Source organism: Camponotus vicinus, unplaced genomic scaffold (genome assembly GCF_025532165.1).
Source record: "Camponotus vicinus isolate PSW18456_S1 unplaced genomic scaffold, iyCamVici1.0 SCAF_12, whole genome shotgun sequence".
Lineage (NCBI taxonomy): Eukaryota > Metazoa > Arthropoda > Insecta > Hymenoptera > Formicidae > Camponotus > Camponotus vicinus.
Genome location: NW_028141948.1, coordinates 5,102,390 through 5,124,227, shown reverse-complemented (window position 1 = coordinate 5,124,227; position 21,838 = coordinate 5,102,390). Strand labels below are relative to the sequence as shown.

Genomic DNA, 21,838 nt, shown 5'->3' with positions numbered 1-21,838 from the left:
AAGTGAAAAATTTCCGCCAATCACGCATTGATTTTAAAATGAAATCGATGTGTGATTGGAAGAAATTCTTCACTTTTCACGTTTTCACTTTAGAAAAAGTTACACAATCGATACCCTGTATGTGTATATGAATAAATAACCTATATGATACATTTTAGGCGCGTATTTGCAATATTACAGATACGTATGAAATATATAATTTACGTATTTTATACGTATCGAATATATATAATCATATGTATCTGATATGTAACGTAAATTACGTATCCATAGCGCGGACATTTATCGGTATTAAATATGTATTTAATAGATAATTTATATATGTATTGCTATATATCTGCTATATAGCAACATTTCAAATTTTATCTATCTGCTATGTATCTGAAATCTAAAATGCCGTACGGGTATTCATTTGAATCATTTCTATAAATTATTTGTTTATAATTTCAACATATATCTTATTTCGAGTCCCTTCTTTAAGAATTATTAGCATGTATCACACATATTTACTTTATAAATACACAATATTTTTAATATCACATATAAAAAAACAAAATGTTTAGAAAATGATAAAGATGATAAATAAAAATAATACTACATATATATATATATATATATATATATATATATTTTTTTTTTTTTTTCTCTCTTTTTTGTAAATTTAATAACATATTTTATTTAACTATCTGCTTTTAAGATAAATCAGATTTCGATCTTATTTTTGTATCTCGTCAAATATTTATATCTGTTTATATTATGATTCAATGAATTTGTGTCGAAATCGTTATTATATATACGACGAATATTAAAATAATGAAAATCAACAGAAAGATAAACAGAAACAACCCAGACACGTCCCTAAAAAACATCTAAAACAAACTTAAAGACGTCTTGTATCCGTCTTTAAATATCTTTAAAATGTTTTTGGCCTTTTGTGCTATTGGGAAGCCAGTTCTTGTTCAGTGCGTAGAAAGTGAGAAAGATAAGCAGAAGAATATCTATGTTAAAAAATTGTCGTAATTTTTACAGACGGAAGAAACACAAAAAAGGTATGCGTTCACATGCAAGATTGTTTCATCATATTTGATATAAATGCATTTTATTTAATTTAACAATCAATTACGCGAATGTATAACGTATTTTATGAACACACATTGGTTTCAATTTTAATATCATATTTGTGTATGAGTAAGTGTTAACATTATTTTTATCTTAAATTCTCAATTCGACAGTTTTAGATATTTCTTTATTATCTAAATAAATACTTTTCGTTATACATTTATTAAATAAAATATGTAATTTTATATGTTTATTATATATTTCAAATAAATGTCAACATAGTATTAACTATGTATTATGAATGCGTTAAAATAATAATCTTGCGAAATCACTCATTTATCAGCATCGTTTCTGATATAAACAGATATTGATATGTTACAGAACAAATTCAAGAGCATCTAATAAAAAATATGATGCATATCAGGTTTTTTATTCGTGAAACGGTTAATGGTTTCCGATTGTCATCAAATGTACAAAGTCGCGCAAAGTCGATCAAAGGATGTTCAGTAGATAGTAAAATAACAAACATAGAAAACAAACCGCAATATGTATGGCCGACCAAAAATATTCCTGGTCCAAAAGCATTGCCTTTGCTTGGCAATTGGTTTAGATTCATACCTTATATAGGTAAAAACTCTTTGATCAATTTATATTTGAAATAATAAAAATATTGCTTATCAATCGATTCCAAATTTAAGCATAAAGTTTAAATGAATTACAAATAATGAATTACATATAATTCTATATATAATTAATAAATAATGAGAAATTTTAGAAAAATTAATAATTAATAGACAAATACAAGTCGTATAGTACTTATAGGAGAAGTACAATATGTGACATGTTATTTTATTGTTACTTTAATTTTAGTGTCTTTTGAATTGCATGAAGGACCTAAACAAATAATCTCTAACAAATTTTGTTATCTCTTTAATTATTTATCTTAGATTTCCTATTATTGTTATTATTCAACATATGTAAAAATTTCTTTGATTAAAAGTTAATAACATTTAAAGAAATAATAGCAATGTTCTGTTTTTAGATGCGAGTGCGAGACCGAGAGATAGAAAGAGATTAAAAGGATATCAAAGTAAAAATAAAAATAAGATTTATATATTTTTCTTTCTTCTCTTCCCCTTTCCTTCTCTCTCTCTCTCTCTCTCTCTCTCTCTCTCTCTCTCTCTCTCTCTCTCTCTCTCTCTCTCTCTCTCTCTCTCTCTCAACATCTGTTAATCAGACTCCTACTTGCATTATTTATTCCAATATAAAATTGTTTTAATAAGAGCTTATTTAACAGTATCATATATATTGCATCTATTATTTTATTAATTATTATTATTTATTTTATTAACTATTATTATCATTTTATTAAATTAAAAAAAGGTAACAATTATTGTACAAATATAACATATATACTTTCTCATTCTCTTAAACCACGTGCATCTTTAAAGTGACTACTTATTGATGAAAATGATGTAGGTGAATACGGTAATGCAGATGTTATGACTCTATTACGTATGCTGCACGAACAGTATGGCAACATCGTCAAACTGGACGGCTTAATGAATCGTCGATCATGTGTCTTTCTATTCTGTCCGCAACTTTGCGAAGAGATGTATCATTTGACAAGCACTTCACCGATACGAATTGCCTTAGAAAGCTTACATTACTATCGTAAGAATAGGAAACATATCTACGATGGACAGTATGGTCTTGCAGTAAAGTCAGTACAATAAATTTTTTTTGATAAGAATATAATTATTTGTGATAAAAAGGAGAAATCTTTTAATACACATTGCATTAATAAACAGTAAATTGCAAATATCAAAATTTTATCTTTACAAATATATTATCTGTAATACAAACCTCTTCCCAGTGAGAAATGATAAGTCGAATAGACGTCTAATGCCTGTTTCTACCAACGTCGTTTAACTTTAATCTTAGCTTAACTCACTCTTTGTCTCCTTCTAACTGTTCTTTTAGAAAGAGACAAAGAATGATTTAAGCTAAGATTAAGTTAAACGACGTTGGTAGAATCATGTTTCTCTTCTTTCTTTTTTTCTATTCATCTTTCGTGATAACTTAAATTATTTATTGCTTCTGAGAAAAATTATACACTGTTGACCATTAAAATTGCAACATGTATACATATACATATGTATGTATATATACGCATATATATTTATAATGTTGTTATAATGTTGCAATTTTAGTAGTTATATATGATAGACTATAGACAAAAATTAAAATATGATACAAATTAAAGATTAATTTTACTTTTTTAAATACTTTATTCTGAGAAAAATGTTGCCACACTATTACTTTCAAATCATAATAATATAAAATGACAGAAATTAAATCAGATTTATAAATAAATAAGCATAATTATAGTAGATCACATAAAATATTATTTCTTTTCTTGGAAAAAAGCTCTTTCTTTCTCTGCTGTTTCCAGTCAAGGAAAGGTATGGCGCGATTTTCGCTCAAAAGTTAACCCGCACATGATGCAACCGCAAACAGTCACAGCGCATATCACGCAAATAAGTGAAGTGACCATCGAATTCATAGAAAAGATACGAGCATTGCGAGATCCTAAAACTCTAGAATTGCCAAATAACTTTATGAATGAATTGTATAAATGGAGTTTGGAATGTAAGTATATGTATATGCATTTATGCGAATGAATTGTGAAATACTTATTATGCCATTGATGTTTTATTGTTCTCTTCGAAAAAAGAAATATACAAAAACAACAGAACATCAATTATACATACAATATATATAACGTATATGATATATAATTATAAAAGATGTACAATATATTCAATATTTAATATAATAATGTAATAATACATTCTCTCTTGATAAGATATACATATTATATAATTTAATGTGCGATTCTGTACATTTTTTAATGGATTATAATTCATTTTTATCAACGATTCGACAAAAAAATACTTAAAAGTTATAGATATACTTTATTTTTATACTGAATTATATACCTGTGATTATGACTGCTAATCTACTCTTATACAACAAATAGCAATGTGTTCGATCGCATTGGGTTGTCGATTAGGATGTTTAAAGCCCAATCTTGCCATGAATTCGGAACCACAAATAATGATTAATTGCGTACATGACATATTCGATCTCATGTATCGCTTGGAAAACCTACCATCATTGTGGAAGATATACAATACGCGAAATCTCAAGAAGTTGTTCCATGCCCTGGATACATTTAATGAGTAAATATAAAAAACTATCCACACAGCACATTATAAAAGATAACGAAAAGATATCTTTTTTAAGTTATCTTTTCGACAAAACGAAAAGATGTCTGTAAAGACATCTTTTCGCTTTGTCGAAAAAGATGACATAAAAAAGACATAATAGTATGTGGCACGTGTTTCTTCGCTTGCCGCTACGCGGCGAGCCACTCTTAACTTATCTCGTATTTAATATTTATCACGAAATGTATATAAAGAATTAGTAATTAATATAAAATCTGAAGCATATTTTTGCCTTTTACGAGCAGTAATGCCAGAAAGAGGATACTGCTCGCACGCATCAATCAGAGAGAGCCACATACATGTGCCTTTATAGACATCTTTTCGTTTTGTCGAAAAGATAATTTAAAAAAGACATCTTTTCGTTATCTTTTAGTATAATGTGCTGTGTGGGAAGTTTTAAAGCACAATTCATAAATGCTATTAAAGTCATATTTTCTCAATTCACATTTGTATACTACTATTTATTTTTAATTTTAGAATTTCTATTAAATGTATCGAACGCGCTAAGGAGAAACTTCGTGAAAGAACAGACAGTATAGATTCGCAAGATCATAGTATACTGGAGAAGCTTTTGCGTATCGACGAAAAAACAGCTCATATAATGGCATTGGATATGCTAATGGCGGGTATTGACACGGTAATGTGCGGGAATTCTAATTCCAATATTCAAATTAATTTTTAATATATAGCTCGATCTTTTATAAATAGAATTATTTTCTTTTCCTGAAAAGTGGCTATAGTAATGGTAAAACAAAGATAAAAATAAATTCTTATAATTTTCTTCATGTATGTGTAGAGGTAAATTTTTTGTTGAATAAGACAAACAAAAATAGAGAGAGCAAGTATATTATTTATGTATATAATCACATCAAATATTATGTAAGATTAAATAGAAGAATTATATAATATATAAATATATAAATAGTAGAATTCAATAGAATTAATAAGATTCACAAAGAATTAAGTAAACAAGATCTGTTATAGACTGGCAATGCGGCTGGCGGTTTGCTCTATTATATCGCGAATAATTTAAAGACTCAAGAAAAATTAAGAGAAGAGGTAATGTCTGTTTTACCGAGCAAAACATCGCTTGTTACGCATGATATACTGAATCGAATAACGTATACTAAGGCCTGCATTAAAGAATCTATGCGATTGTTTCCTATTACTATTGGCATTCAAAGAACTATGCAAAAGGATGTTTCTATAAAAGGATATAGAATACCAGCAGGGGTACGTTTCTTTTTTATCCTATCAATTTTTTTAGAATTAAAAATATTTATCTCATATACACCATTTATTAGTTATATAAATATGTTATAAATTAAATGTTAATGTATTTTTAATCAATGTGTCCAAATATATTTCTTATGAAATATTTACTAACATTAAACATTTTATTGTGTAACCAAACTCTTCAAATTAAAGTGTTCTATATATTAAAACAAAATTCGCTTGAATTTAGACAAAAGAGAAATATTAATTACTTGCTTGTTCCTGAAGTTCAATTCGCTAAATAAATTTATATTAATCTTTTACAATTTAAAGAGGAATTGAACTTGTCGTATGTTGTGGAATAATTGAATAATGAAATTATGTGAATAATAAAATTATGTGTATTGCATCATCCAATAATATCAGTTGGACGTTATCGCTTGTCATGCATTGATTTCAATGGAATCTGCACAATTTCCATTGCCACACGAATACATACCAGAGAGATGGTTACGGGATAAAACTAAATTTCCATTGATCAAAGAGCCGCATCCTTACGCATACATGCCTTTTGGATACGGTATGCGCACCTGTATTGGCCGAAGATTCGCCGAGATGGAACTTGAAACATTGCTCTTGACAGTTCGTAAATTTTTATTCTATATTAATTTATTTGTCCTCAGGATCCAATTAATCATATTATGTGATTTTGCATTTGAAATGATATATGTTTTATTAAAAAGAAGTAACAACGTCAATCAAAAATTAAATTTTTACTAGCAATATAATTTAAATATTTCAACGAGGTGAGGTGAAGAGAAAGGACAGAAGCATTGTCTTCTATTAAAACATATGTGAAATTTTACACATAACGCAATTACCAGTCAAAGATTTATTCGCTTCTGATTCTATTTTCTTTTAACTTTTTTATTCCCTTTTTGAAGAGATCTTTTTCTTATTTAATATTTTTTTTTATAGTATTTTCTGATTTTTCTCTTATTTAATATTTTTATGGTAGTAAAAAATTTTAATTTTCCATAAGATTGCGAGGAAAAATAGTATACATAAGAATTCATCGAAAAAGTCAAATAGTAATATTGTTTAATAAAAAATAAAGAATTATAAATATATTTACAAGAAAGACAATATCTCTATAATATTGTGTACGATTTAACTTATTCTTGAAAAAATTCTATGTTTCAATTATATTATCTCTTTTTTACTTAGGCGTTAAACTATTCTATTTTATATATAAATCTATATAACCTGGAAAAAAATTTCAAATGCGCATTTATTTTTATCTAGATCATACGAAATTTCCGAATTGAATGGCATCACGAACCACTAAAGTACAAAAGCCAAATTACAAACACGCTAGTATTGCCAATGCGATTCAAACTCATCGATTTGTAGATCGTCTCAAATTTTTTCACAATCCATTACCGTTTGTTTTATAGAATTTGTCAGAATTTTATTATCTTATGCGATATTTTTTTAACATATTCACATTTTCTGTTAGTTTGTTATCTAAATAAATAACTGAATTGATTTACAAATATTTGACCAGAGAAATGAAAAAGATCGCCATTAACCACAATTTTAAAAGTGAAAAAAATCGCTATTGATCACAATTCATTTTAAGTTATACTAGAAAACAGAAAGCGCAATATTTTGCTTTATGTAAGTTTTTGAAAAAAGTAATGCAAAAAAATATCACAAATATATATATATATATATATATATATATATATATATATGTGTGTGTGTGTGTGTGTGTAAAATTGAAACAAAGAATATATATACATATATATATTCTTTTTTCCTATTTTAGAAAGAAGATATATTGCTTATTTATAATATTTTACATTCTGTAATCTAACATTATCATTGAATAATGATCTTGAGACAACAATTTATTACAAGCATCGATTGAGGTTGATTATCTTATAAAATATTCATCGTTAATATATCATATAATCCTCACTGGTAAAATAGATAAAACGAATGTGTTGTAAACAAAATTAAATGGTAATCATTTAAAGTTTTCGCGTGAAACAGATCAGATTATAATTTTTTACAAACAAACATTCTCGTATAAAGAAAATTATGATGTTCAAGTTAAATTGTAATAATATTTTTGTCTTTATATTTATTTACTTAATATTAATATAATTTGATATTAATATATTTAACTTAATATTTATTTTTACTTGTGTATTTGTATTGTTACCACAAATAAAATATATTAAGCATGTTTTATATAAATCTGAAATAAAATTATTATTTTTACATTTAATGAATAAAAAGCATTTCTTCTGTGTACAAATAAATTTTTTGATATTACGTTTTTGTTATTTAAAATTTTTTATATTATTTTATATATATATATATATATATATATATATATATATATATATATATATATATGTATATATTTTGATATTATTTTTAATATTACTTCTGCTGCTACGTGTGATGGACATAATTGTTTTTTATAATATTTATCAGATTTATCTCTTTATTTTATCTCTTACATTTTTGGAATGTGTTGTATATCTAAAGCTAAAAATTAAATTTGGATGACAAAGTTAATTTTAGATAAAAGTTTATTTTCTATTAATATGTAACAAAAATTATATATATACATACAAATAAACTATAGTTAAATTAACTTACACGTATGGATAAATAAAGAAAATTATGACTATATAATGTAGTTATAACTGATTTAAAAATCAAAATACTATATAAACTATCTTATCAAAACTGAAATAAAATACTTTAGCAAACAATTGTATTGTAATTTATGTGTATATACATTTACATATATATTAGGTGTATAACTAAGTTCCCGCCGCTCATAATTAAATGGCTCCAGCTGCAAATGTAGTGAAGTTAGGCATTTGTCAATGAAATTGAGTGAGCAAAGATTCATTTTTTGTGAAAGAGATATTTTTTGAATCGATTTAAAATAAAACGTGATAAGTTGTTTTTTCGACACATACTTCTTCACTGCTTTGATTTAAATAAAACTGCAGCTGAAGTTCATCGATTGATTTCTGAAACAGTCACGGCTGACCGCTACCAACAACAATTATATTGATTGAATGGTGAATTGATGCGAAAAAGGCCAGTAATCAACGTAAAGTGATTCTTTTGCATGACGCGCGACCTCATGTTGCAAAAATCTTAAAAGAAACACTATTGGAGCTCGAATGCGAAGTTCTCCCGCAGCCGCCTATTCTCCAGACTTGGCCCCATCGGATTATCACCTTTTCCTATCAATGCAACACGTGTTCGCTGATACACACTTCTCCAATTACGAAGAAGTCCAAAAATGCATCGATCAATGGATTGCTTAAAAAAACAAGTCGTTCTATCGTCGCGGAATCCAACTTTTGCAAAAAAGATGGGAAAAAGATAGAAAACAAAGGATTATATTTTGATTAATATATTAATTCATTTTCTTATTGAAATAAATGCATTTTTCAAGTAAAAAAATGGCGGGAACTTAGTTATAGGCCTAATATATATATATATATATATATATATATATATATATATATATATATATACATATATACATATATGTGTGTGTATGTATGTATATATGTACGTATGTACGTATGTACGTATGTACGTATGTACGTATGTACGTATGTACGTATGTACGTATGTACGTATGTACGTATGTACGTATGTACGTATGTACGTATGTACGTATGTACGTATGTACGTATGTACGTATGTACGTATGTACGTATGTACGTATGTACGTATGTACGTATGTACGTATGTACGTATGTACGTATGTACGTATGTACGTATGTACGTATGTACGTATGTACGTATGTACGTATGTACGTATGTACGTATGTACGTATGTACGTATGTACGTATGTACGTATGTACGTATGTACGTATGTACGTATGTACGTATGTACGTATGTACGTATGTACGTATGTACGTATGTACGTATGTACGTATGTACGTATGTACGTATGTACGTATGTACGTATGTACGTATGTACGTATGTACGTATGTACGTATGTACGTATGTACGTATGTACGTATGTACGTATGTACGTATGTACGTATGTACGTATGTATGTATGTATGCTTACAATTAGTAAATTAATATAACTTAATTTTTCCTTCCCAAATGAAATAGAGGTTTTTATATAAAAACAAATTTTAACACATAAATAAATAGAATTTTCATTAAAATTAAAATATTAAAAGATAATAACACGTTTCAATTGGTAAAATATAGATAGTAACAAAACAAAATTGAACACGTGCATCAGGTAATCAACAGGTAACTTTAGAATTTGTCCTTTCTAAGGAAGATAGAACAGTAAAACACATATAAGCTATTCATAAAACTATAATTATTATAAATTTTTTCATGTGTATGTTACTATAAATCTCTGTATGTGCGTACACTCGGCATCCTCCTTATTTATATTAAAAAATTATTTATTTATATTAAAAAGTTATTTATTCTTAATATGTTAATTTTTTCATATGTAATTACGTGATAAAATTGAAAATTTTCATGATGCAATCAACAATTAATTATGAAATAACAGTTATATTAAATTATATAATAGCAATATAATGGACATCTCAGCACTCTTAGCATAAAAATTCTTTGTCACATCTTTTTCCACGTACTTAATTATGCTTAATGATAAGATGAAACTTGTAATGCATAAGTTAAAAATATTAATATTCCTCAAATATTAACAAAATAATAGTATATTAGTGGCTTGATATTGCTTCATATTTCGAAATTGCATTTTATTTTGTGAACGTCTCAAAAAACAAATACGATGATAACAAAATATCACGCTCTCAATAAATGAATGTTACTCGAAATTGAATGATTCGGTGCATGAGAGAGAATGTATATTTTAAATACGAGAAATCATGTGTATATATATAATAGGTTTTATAAATTATAAGTAAGTAGCTTTTTTGGTTTTGCACCATGTCCTTTAATTACTGTAATAAGTCATTAAAAAGTTTTTGTAGTTCCGATTTCGCTGCCGTAATGACTGGAAGCCTTCGATTTTCTATCTGGATCCATAGCGATTGAAATAAACTCCTCGGAAATTCTCTTGTCCAATCCTGTGTAGGTTTGCGCCAGATCCACTTGATCCTCTCCAACTGATGACATCCTTTTCAAGGAGTCATTCTTAATCTCAATTTGTCTCTTTATTTCTAGTTCTTCCTGATCTGCGAGCGGTTGATGTTTTTGTTTTGGTCTCATCTAAATTCAAATATGTGTTATATACAGGGATGGGAAAGTTACTTTTTAAAAGTAACTCGTTACCGTTACTCGTTACCAAGTAAAAAAGGTAACTCGTTACCGTTATTAGTTACTTATTTTTAAAAGTAACTAGTTAGCGTTACCGTTACTTCAAAAATAACGATTCGTTACTTTTTCCGTTACTTTTAATGTTAAAACAAGATAGAATTAAATAAAAAATTTACTTTGGTAATATTTTTTATTAAAATATTAATATAAAAGCAAAATTCTTTATTTTAAATTTACAAAACCGTAAAAAATTTAAAGAGATATAGATTTTAAAGCACTTAACATGTAACTTCACATGTAAATAAAAAAATTTTAATTTTCATTAAATTTATAAATACAGCTAAATTTGCATTCTTTTTGTGCTCTCGTCCGATATTACGTCAAACTTAAAAGCTGGCCATTCACATCCATTCCTCAGACGACTGAAATAACTGTGATTGACCAATGATGTCATTAATCGCTCCAGAGGTGGCTGTGAAGCTGGCACGACAATCTACGAATTTTAATGTTCTTGACCAGTATGACATTTAGACCAGCATGACATTTAGACCATTCCGACCGTTTACTATGTCATAAATAATTATTTAAAAAATCTCTGCTTGACAAATGTTTCTAAAGAATAGAACTTTTATAGAATTGTCCAGAACTGCCGTTAAAACTACGGAAAATCATCAGCACGACACATTTTTATTAAGTGTCGTGCTGGTCGAGGACATTAAAAATTCATAAAAAATTATTAATTATTGAAATATCGGTCTGAAATTGCATATATAGGCTGAACTATAGCAGAATTATTGGGAACTCTTGCTAAAAATAATAATATTCAACGCGTTTTGGTTCTTTAGAGGGAAGAGTGTCGTGCTAGATTCGCAAAGTTAGCACGACATTTTTTCGATTTCGACTTTTCAATATAAGGAATGCGGAACTGTTTAATTTTTATCAGGAACTGTAGAACTATGAAAAGTGCTATCAGAACTCTTAGTATTTTTTTGAAATTCGTAGATTGTCGTATCAGCTTCACAGACACCTCTCAGAGCAATAAATTTCATCCGAAATATTATCGAATTTTATATGAATGTCGGTCGATAACTAAAAATTGAATGACAAATTGTATGACAGAAATACGATGTCATAAGTATTTTCAAAATATGAAAAGTAACGGTAAAAGTAACTGTTAAATTCGTTATCGTTACTAAAAAAATGTAACTACGTTATCGTTACAGTTACAGAAAAAAAAATGTAACGCCGTTACCAGTCCGTTACCAAAAAAAAGTAACTATAACGGTAACGGCGTTACAAGTAACGCGTTACTTCCCAACCCTGGTTATATACAATTATATATATATATATACACGGTGAGTCATTTTAATCTATAATCCCAATTATCGTTGGCAAAGCATGACAGAGAAAAAATTTTCCCACAAAAGTTGTTTGTTTCTTTGGGGGCCATAAGATGGCACCATTGGTTTGACCTTGAAGAGTCATTTGAAGGTCACGTGAAGGTCACCTTCAATTTCTTAAATGGAACCTACATTTTCTCATTACATATTCTTGTAGCTTATCTCGAGAGCTTTCCAAAACAGTATAATTAAGTTAATTTTCATTAAGTACTTTCCGAGTTATGAGGCTTGAAATCATTTCTTAATTTTGCATAAACCATAAAATATCTAGTAAGATATTCATTTTTCGATTATCTTACCTTAATACTTTTATGTACAAAATAATGAGAGGAATCGATTGGTGTAAAGAAAACACATAGTTGTTTTTGAGAAAAAATATGTAATTGTTAATTGCAAATTACATATTTTTTCTCAAAAACAATTATGTGTTTTCTTTACACCAATCGATTCCTCTCATTATTTTGTACATAAAAGAATTAAGGTAAGATAATCGAAAAATGAATATCTTGCTAGATATTTTATGGTTTATGTAAAATTAAGAAATGATTTCAAGCCTCATAACTCGGAAAGTACTTAATGAAAACTAACTTAATTATAGTGTTTTGGAAAGCTCTCGAGATAAGCTACAAGAATATGTAATGAGAAATTGTAGGTTCTATTTAAGAAATTGAAGGTGACCTTCACGTGACCTTCAAATGACTCTTCAAGGTCAAACCAATGGTGCCATCTTATGGCCCCCAAAGAAACAAACAACTTTTGTGGGAAAATTTTTTCTCTGTCATGCTTTGCCAACGAGATAATTGGGATTATAGATTAAAATGACTCACCGTGTATATATATATATATATATATATATATATATATATATATATGGGGCATTCTTTGTCAAATCGGACACCCCCCTGTCGAAAAATGGGGGCAACCGAAAAATTTCTTTTAGAGCTCATTTTATAGCTATATGCATGTACTTTCGTTTTAACTCTGGCCTTTTTGAAAAACCAATATGGCAGACCCAATATGGCGGCCAAAACCTAGGGAAACTGAACTTTAAAAAGCAATATCGCTCATTAGAGCGTACTAAAGCGGTTGCTTTTTTATGAAATCCATGTCGGGTGTGATCTAATTTATGTCTTATTTAGAAATAACTGATAGTTTCAAAAATATCGTAGTGTTTTATAGAATCTGTAGAATCTGTACACCGAATATCAAATTTCAAATAGCTGGAGCATGCTTACTATAAATTGTCTTTGAATTTGTCTAAACAGTCGTCTAAACGCAATTCGTGAATAGCCACTAAAAAACCCTAAAACATTGAATTTCAGAAAAATAGAAACTAATCGTTATACTTAATTCAGACTTTCGCAATTATAAGATCTTTTTTTGCAACCCTTGGCCGCTATATTGAAATTTAACAATGTGATCAAGAGATCAGCGATTGAAAAAACGCTGCAGCACTTAATTTAATGAGCCTGGAACGAACAGTATAAGTCTCAGTTAATAATATCATCGATTTCTACCATTTTCTTGGCATTTGGCCGCCATTTAAATTCCGCCATTTCGAAATTTGATATTTTTAGTACAAATTCGTTACCAGGGACGAAGAAAACACTGCACCACTGGATTTCATAAAAAAGCAACCGCTTTAGTACGCTCTAATGAGCGATATTGCTTTTTAAAGTTCAGTTTCCCCAGGTTTTGGCCGCTATATTGGGTCCGCCATATTGGTTTTTCAAAAAGGCCAGAGTTAAAACGAAAGTACATGCATATAACTATAAAATGAGCCCTAAAAGAAATTTTTCGGTTGCCCCCATTTTTGGACAGGGGGGGGGGTGTCCTATTTGACAAAGAATGCCCCATATATATATATACATACATACAGGGTGTTCCATTTTAACTTTGCCATCGAAATATCTTGTAAAGTCTAAAAGATACGAAAAAATGTTTCAGACAAAAGTTGTATGGTTTCGAGGGGGACATAAGATAGTGCCATTAGTTTGATATTGAAGAGTCACCTGAAGGTCACCTCCAACTTTTTAAATGGGACACCTTATATGCTTTTGCATATTCTTGTAGCTCATCTCGAGAGGTTTCAAAACATTATAATTAAGTTAGTTTTCATTAAGTACTTTCCGAGTTATGAGGCTTGAAATCATTTCTTAATTTTACATAAACCGTAAAATATCTTGTAAAATATTCATTTTTCGATTATCTTACCTTAGTACTTTTGTGCACAAAATAATGTGAGAAATCGATTGGTTTAAAGAAAACACATAATTGTTTCGGAGAAAAAATATGTAATTGTTAATTGCAAATTACATTTTTTTTTCGAAACAATTATGTGTTTTTTTTACACCAATTGATTCCTCTCCTGCTCACAGAATCTGACAGCAGATTATTAGCAAAAATCAAGCAGGATCTGCTAACATCACTTGATGTCAAATTGTCGGCAGAAATCGAGCAGGATCTGCGCGCGCGTAATCTGACGGCAGATTGGCAGCAGATCCCGAGCAGAATCTGCAGCTTCTGGTCATTCATATAAATAAGTAATATAAATACAATAAAATTAATTACTACAGATGTTAAATAAGACTATTATCGGCGAGTTATCGGTTAATTACAATTTTCTTCTAATACAACATATAATATGTAATATGTTATATCGTAGTTATATCTCACATAGTAAAGGACTCAATTTAATAAATTAATAATAAAGTAAATGGTGAAAATAATTAAATTGAATAACTATAAGAAATTAGGCTCTTATTAAAATATAAAATATATTATATATAAATTATAATATTAAATATAAATTTAAATATTATATTAAAATATAAATTTAAATTTAAACAGGCCATCAGAGCCAAACGCGGATGGTAGTGCGTAAGTTCAACGAGAATTAAGTTTTCGTTGAAATTTATTTGTGTGCACAGGGCACAAAATTTTCTTGGTACGATACCAAGCAAATTTTAAATAATTCTCAATTCGAGAAATTATTTAATTATTATCTCTCTATTTCCCCCCTGTAGTGTTGTAGGCGAGAAAAATATCGGGCTGAAAGTCGCTGAATCGGGAATCGAATTAAATAATTTCTCGAATTGAGAATTATTTAAAATTTGCTTGGTATCGTACCAAGAAAATTTTGTGCCCTGTGCACACAAATAAATTTCAACGAAAACTTAATTCTTGTTGAACTTACGCACTACCATCCGCGTTTGGCTCTGATGGCCTGTTTAAATTTAAATTTATATTTTAATATACAGAGCCTAATTTCTTATAGTTATTTAATTCACGCCGGCGGAAGATGGCGTTATACTTTAATTTAATATATATTTGTAGGCGACCGAGAAGTATCGAGTTGAGGGGTCTGAATAGCTCAGTGGTAAGAGCAGTCGCCCGGCAAGCGAAAGACTCGGGTTCGATTCCCGATTCAGCGACTTTCAGCCCGATATTTTTCTCGCCTACAACACTACAGGGGGGAAATAGAGAGATAATAATTAAATAATTTCTCGAATTGAGAATTATTTAAAATTTGCTTGGTATCGTACCAAGAAAATTTTGTGCCCTGTGCACACAAATAAATTTCAACGAAAACTTAATTCTCGTTGAACTTACGCACTACCATCCGCGTTTGGCTCTGATGGCCTGTTTAAATTTAAAATTAAATTGAACTTATAAAACTTGACATATAATTTATTTAGAATTAAATTCTTCCTTTATGCTTCAAATAGGCATAAATGAATAATTATCCATTTATCCTATTGATTCCAATCAGTTTAATATTCTGAATCTTATCTGCTTGTATCACATATCAGAAATTAAAGTGATAGAAATAGTTATTATATTTTTGATCTTTTATTAATAATAGCGACTTTATATATATTTCTGACAGAAATTTGATTGCGAGAAAATACATCACATAGCGGTAAGCGAAGAAACTATCGAATCAAATGCAGATTGTTGCCAATTTGCCATCAGATCACGCATGCAAACTCTGTTCCACTTCTGCTGTCAATCTGCAGTCAAATTGCGCGCACGCAGATTCTGCTTGATTTTTGCCGACAATCTGATATCAAGTCATGTTAGCAGATTCTGCTTGGTTTCTGCCACCAATCTGCGTCAGATTCTGTGAGCAGACTCTGTTCGATTTTTGACATTAATTTGTCAACTTAATTGGTAATAACAGCTTCAGTACCAAATTTGTAGCCGTTTTGCTAACATTAGTTGATAGCAGACACTTGGCATGATATGCTTTCTACAGACTTTGCTATCTGGGAAGTTATCAGTTTTTGAAGATATTTTGAAAGTTTATGAAAATCGAATTTTTAGGATATTCTAAACTTGCTTAAGAGAATATAGAGTGACCTGCATACTCTTCGAATTTGAATCCATGCGTTTTTTTTTCTGTGAGAATACTTAAAAAACAACTGCTGTGCCGAGAATTCCGAAATAATATATAAAAATACATATCGCTGAATAAAATTAACCAAATAGAATTGATCACAGCGTAAGAAAAATGGTAAGTATTTCAAAAAATATGTTACATAGTCTTCTAAAAAAAGTTTTAAAGTTCTTTCCGAAAGAGATTTAATTTTTTTTTTTCAATTCTACAATGTACGCTTTGAAAATATATCATTATATGTTATTGAGATTGACGAAAATATATCATTATATGTTATTGAGATTGACGATTTGGCATTTTTTTACAAACGTTTATTAAATAATAAAAATAATTTCCGATTATTTTTAGTCCATATGTAAATAAAATTGCCAAAAAAATGTTTTTCATTAAAAAATATTTTACTTTTTCTGCTTCCTATATTCATTTAAAAATGACAATAGATTAAGTTTATATTTCAATATACAGAGCCTAATTTCTTATAGATTATTTTTAGCAACATTTTCCTTGAAACATCTTATTAAATCATATTGTATGTCAACAATTTTTGTATGTGTGCTTAAGCATTTTTATACAGTCTGCAGATTACTTTCAGATCCAAATATAATTAACATTTCTATTGCAATATTCTCTTATTACTTATCATGTGATCGCATAATTATGTAAGTATTAAAGTAAGAAAGTCATTTATCGAAATATAATTAGACAATATTATTTGTGCGTATCCAAGTATGTATGTTTACGAATTTAATTATTTATAAATTTAATTAATTCTGTTACCTATGAATATAATTTAATAATAAATGTTTAGAATCACGGCAACCTTACTAATGACGTTGTCCTTGATATATCTTGTCGAGATCATGATCCATAGTGACCTCCAAAAAGTTTTAGCTGACGGTCATCGTTTATTAAAAAGTTATTAACAATTAAATTGTATAGGAAAAACAAGCGCTAAGTGCGAGGTAAATCCTATCGGACACGGATCGGATTAGATCAGTTTTTTGGGGCTGGGGTGCAGGGAGAGAGCTTCGCCCCTCCCCCCCTACACGTTTACTTAAAAGATGATGCATGCATTTGCTCTTTAAATAAATGCATAGAGAAAGAGGGCTCTACCCTTAAACTCATGTGAAACCACAAAGCGAAAAATATCCCATACCACGAACACGGATTGGATTAAGTTAGTTTTGGGATGGGGATGCAAGGCTCCTCTCCTGCGCACATGCATTTATTTAAATACTTAAATACAGCTAATATACATATATTCTATCAGTTCAGATTATCCTATTTAATACTTTCTTTTCTTACTATACAATTTGATTGTTAATAACTTTTTAATAAACAATGACTGGTTAAAACTTTTACTCACGGTCATGACCTTGACGACATATGTCAAGGTCAATAATGAGGTTGCTGTTATTCTAGATATTTATCAATTTAAATTAATAAAAGAGATGTTATACTCTCTCTCTCTCTCTCATTTTAATTTTATATTCAATAGCTCACCATTTGAGATGATGGTCGTCCAACATACGGAGGCATGTGCGATAACATAGGTAGGGCGCCATATGTCGTTGATGTAGAAATCGAAAGAGTTCCAGCAGGTACAAATGTTCCACACGAGAATTTTCCTAGTGCTGGTGGTGGCATACCATAGGGTGGCTGTAATTGTATAAAATTCCTTATATTCTTTTTGAATAATCTTTTTTTCATTGCAGACTATAATATACAGGGTGTCCCTGAATGGTCTGTACAAACTTTGTGAATAAGTTCCAGGGACCTAAACAAGCAGAAAATGTCCCATAAACATGGGGTCGGAAACGCTTACTTCTGGAGTTACGATGGTCCGAAGTTTTCCTGCAATAGCTGGAGAAATTATCACGTCAAATCGCATAGGTGTTACAAAACTGTGTTTATTTGCAATTAACAATTACATATTTTTTTTCGAAACAATTATGTGTTTTCTTTACACCAATTGATTTCCCTCATTATTTTGTACATAAAAGTATTAAGGTAAGATAATCGAAAAATGAATATTTTATTAGATATTTTATGATTTATGTAAAAATTAAGAAATTATTTCAAGCCTCATAACTCGAAAAGTACTCGAAAAAATATTTCATTATAGTGTTTTAAAAAGCTCTGGAGGTAAGACACAAGAGCTTTTTTTGGCAACAGATAGCCCTGACACCCTGTATATATACACAATGTATACTTTTATAATATTTTATATATTTATATTTAGCTTATAAAATAGATATTTATTATTTACCTTGCGCTCTAATTATCATATCTTACTGGCTTGTACTTGCCAATTTTTAATTAATATTTTAATTATTTATTATTTAACTTACACTTTATTACTTGTCACTCAAAGTGCGGTTAATGACACATATCACTAATGACACATGTCATTAATATCGCAAAACATCGCTAGCGTAATTTTCTGTCGAGAGTAGGAACTGTACGTTTTCTCTTTCTATGTGTTGTGTACATGTGTGTTGATGACGATGATAAAGACGTTTCTTAAATGAAAATTTCTATATTTCGATTTTGCGTCACGATTACAGATCCGTTTATGGATCACACAGCGCAAAAATAACTTTCTTTACATAATTCAAACTCGCTCTATCGATTAAGCCTAGTAAGAATTCGATCCGTTCAACCGTTATTGAAATCCGGTCTGAGTTACTTTCAACTGTGCAACTCACGTATAGATACACGGAGTGCCTTGCTATGCTTCGCATGAACTTGGCGCGAGACACTACCGTGTCTCTTGATTTTTTTCTTAAAAATAATTATGTATTTTTTTATCAATTGATTCCTCTCATTATTTTGTACATAAAAGTATTAAGGTAAGATAATCGGAAAATGAATATTTTACTAGATATTTTACGGTTTATGTAAAATTAAAAAATTATTTCAAGCCTCATAACTCGAAAAGTAATCAATTAGAAAATACTTTATTATAGTGTTTTGGAAAGCTCTCGAGATAAGCTATAAGCTATAAGAATAAGCAATAAAGAATTGGGAGTTCCGTTTAAAAAATTAAAAGTGACCTTCAGTGATCTTCAAACAATTCTCCAAGGTCAAATCAATGGTATCATGTTATATCCCCCTTCGAGTCAAACTTTTGTCTGAAATATTTTTTTAAAAAACTTCTTTTCGAAATATTCGCATGGATTGATTAAAATGGTCCACTCTGTATATATTATATTAATTTTTTAAAATTCTCTCTCTTTCTCTTTTTCTCAAAATTGAAATATATTCCATGATTAATATCCTAGTCTCATATATTAGCATTTTTGAGTAAATTGTTTCTGCTCATGTATTTCAATCCTTTTTCATCACTTTCCAAGCACATGGTATTAACATTTCGATTATAATAAAGCGTGCATCAATTTGCTTAGAAGAGTTTCTCTTCGATTTGAACTTTCTATGTCACGTATATCAGTGACCTATCCTCCTAAGACAAGCGACCGTAATTGTTGGAGATCATGGGAGAAGAGGCTGAGCATTTACCTGAATCATCGGATGCATTGGCACCGGCATCGGCTGCATTACATAGATTGGTGGTTGCTGGTTCTTCGCGGGTACGTGATTCTGCGCAATTACCCACTGGTGAACCATATTGCGGGTTTTCAGGTGACCATCACTCGTCAACGTTTCGTCTGTTACGCTGTTTCGCAGACAGCCGCACAACTTTGGTGTCAAAGTCAGACAGCTATAGCCGGATACCAATAGCTCTGCCACACTTGCCACTAGCAAGCCGATACTTGCCAATAGACCTGCTAAACCACCGTCTACTTCCACCACATTGTTGTCATCATCCTGAAACATATATATTTTAAAGCTTCCAGTTCTCTGCGTCCTCTAACAGTAAATACGGAAATTATCAAAAATGAAAAAGATTGGTATTTCGCTTATCGTTGTACATACTATCAATAATTTCATATATCGATGCGATAAATTATTTCATATAAAGAATAAAAAGAAAAATCTTGCAAATCATAACTGTAAAATTGGTAAGCTAGTTTCAATCGAAATAGAACATTTAGAATCAGTCCATTATATATCTCTTATAGCCTTTTTCCCCTCCCACAAAATAAACTAACATCAAACAATATTCTTTCAAAGTTTTGTAAAGCTAAGAGGAAACACGCTTTATTATTACTCGTGTTAACGCGAGTATTGCGTGAGTGCGCACGCCGCGCGCGCGCGCGCGAGCATAACTTCCTATGTATTCCTGTGATCGTGATCCGTGGAATTTCATGGTACGGCCTGACCGCGTTTTAGCCTTGGCATTGGGAACTTTCTCCTACGGTGGTCAAACGATTTCATCAGTTGCATTTGCCAGATTCAAACAAAATATATCTTCCATCAATTTAAATTCGACATATCAAGTTAAATTGAATTACATTATTACATTTTACAGGTTTTTTAAGACGAAAAAAAGAGCTATAGTTTTTTCATAATTTTATTTTTTTATACCTAACGCTTAAAAATTAGCAACTATATATCAGTTTGTCAATTTTTTAATAAAAAATTTTTTTCATGTATTTTCGGACGCTTCAAAAAGCAAATCTTCTTACGTGTATTTAGTTGTAACATAAATTTTTTATTCTTTATATATCTTGAAAATGTATAAAAATTAGCGCACATTTATTTGTTTATTCCTAAAAAAATAATGATTAAATTATGTCATATCAACGCATGATAATATTATGACATATCAACGCATTTATATACAAATCATAAATATTTCAGTTTTTGTTTTTATTACTTCTTTTCGATATAAAATTTACACAAGATATAATATATTCTAATTCTGATGAGAAAATATACATGATGTAATCTTTGTGATATGAATTTTCTTCATTTCAATTAATATTTAAAAAACTTGTAAAATCATAAAAGCTGATATTTTCAAATATATATTTTAAACAAAGATTCATTTCTGGTTACATTTTTTTTTCCTTTCTTCTAAACTGTCTCACTGTCAAAATGCCGATATTGATGCAGCAAATCCAGATCTACTCGTGTGTCTGTGTGTTAATTAGAAATAAAGCTTCGGTCTGCTAATTAACGCCGTGGATGCATTCTTGATCTTTATCGAATCCGCACTTCTATGCTCATAGAGCATGCACTGTGCT

General features: G+C 29.3%; 2 protein-coding genes and 1 non-coding gene across 7 annotated transcripts in view; 2 read left to right on the top strand and 1 right to left on the bottom strand.

Annotated features, from left to right (window-relative positions):
- The first annotated feature begins 850 nt into the window (after window positions 1-850).
- LOC145963566 (putative cytochrome P450 12a5, mitochondrial) lies at window positions 851-7,770 on the top strand. Its single transcript, XM_083085648.1, has 9 exons — window positions 851-1,049; window positions 1,441-1,686; window positions 2,539-2,782; window positions 3,515-3,711; window positions 4,103-4,304; window positions 4,827-4,986; window positions 5,334-5,582; window positions 5,991-6,206; window positions 6,870-7,770. Exons 1-9 carry the CDS (start codon window positions 1,001-1,003, stop codon window positions 6,975-6,977), a joined length of 1,671 nt encoding a protein of 556 aa, XP_082941774.1. The 5' UTR covers window positions 851-1,000; the 3' UTR covers window positions 6,978-7,770.
- A 1,931-nt stretch (window positions 7,771-9,701) lies between these two features.
- The window catches only part of Engase (cytosolic endo-beta-N-acetylglucosaminidase), a 63,821-nt gene continuing 51,684 nt past the window's right edge, over window positions 9,702-21,838 (bottom strand). For 2 of the 5 annotated variants that reach the window (XM_083085645.1, XM_083085644.1), the window contains exons 10-12: window positions 20,208-20,516; window positions 18,192-18,347; window positions 9,703-10,841 (exon numbers count right to left, since the gene is read on the bottom strand). In XM_083085645.1, the coding sequence (XP_082941771.1) occupies window positions 10,587-10,841; window positions 18,192-18,347; window positions 20,208-20,516 (720 nt within the window). In that variant the 3' untranslated portion in view covers window positions 9,703-10,586. Of the gene's footprint in view, window positions 10,842-18,191; window positions 18,348-20,207; window positions 20,517-21,838 lie in introns of all 5 variants that reach the window. The other 3 variants (XM_083085647.1, XM_083085643.1, XM_083085646.1) reach the window with 3 other exon arrangements.
- Window positions 15,652-15,725, top strand: Trnaa-ggc (transfer RNA alanine (anticodon GGC)). The gene has a single exon. It is a non-coding gene; the product is annotated as a tRNA-Ala (tRNA).

Excerpts from the sequence above, each read along its gene's own strand:
- LOC145963566 (XM_083085648.1), top strand. The coding sequence starts at position 1,001 with ATGTTAAAAAATTGTCGTAATTTTTACAGACGGAAGAAACACAAAAAA. Across the intron at positions 1,687-2,538 it reads TAGATTCATACCTTATATAG|GTGAATACGGTAATGCAGAT; the intron begins GTAAAAACTCTT and ends AAAATGATGTAG. Across the intron at positions 3,712-4,102 it reads GTATAAATGGAGTTTGGAAT|CAATGTGTTCGATCGCATTG; the intron begins GTAAGTATATGT and ends TACAACAAATAG.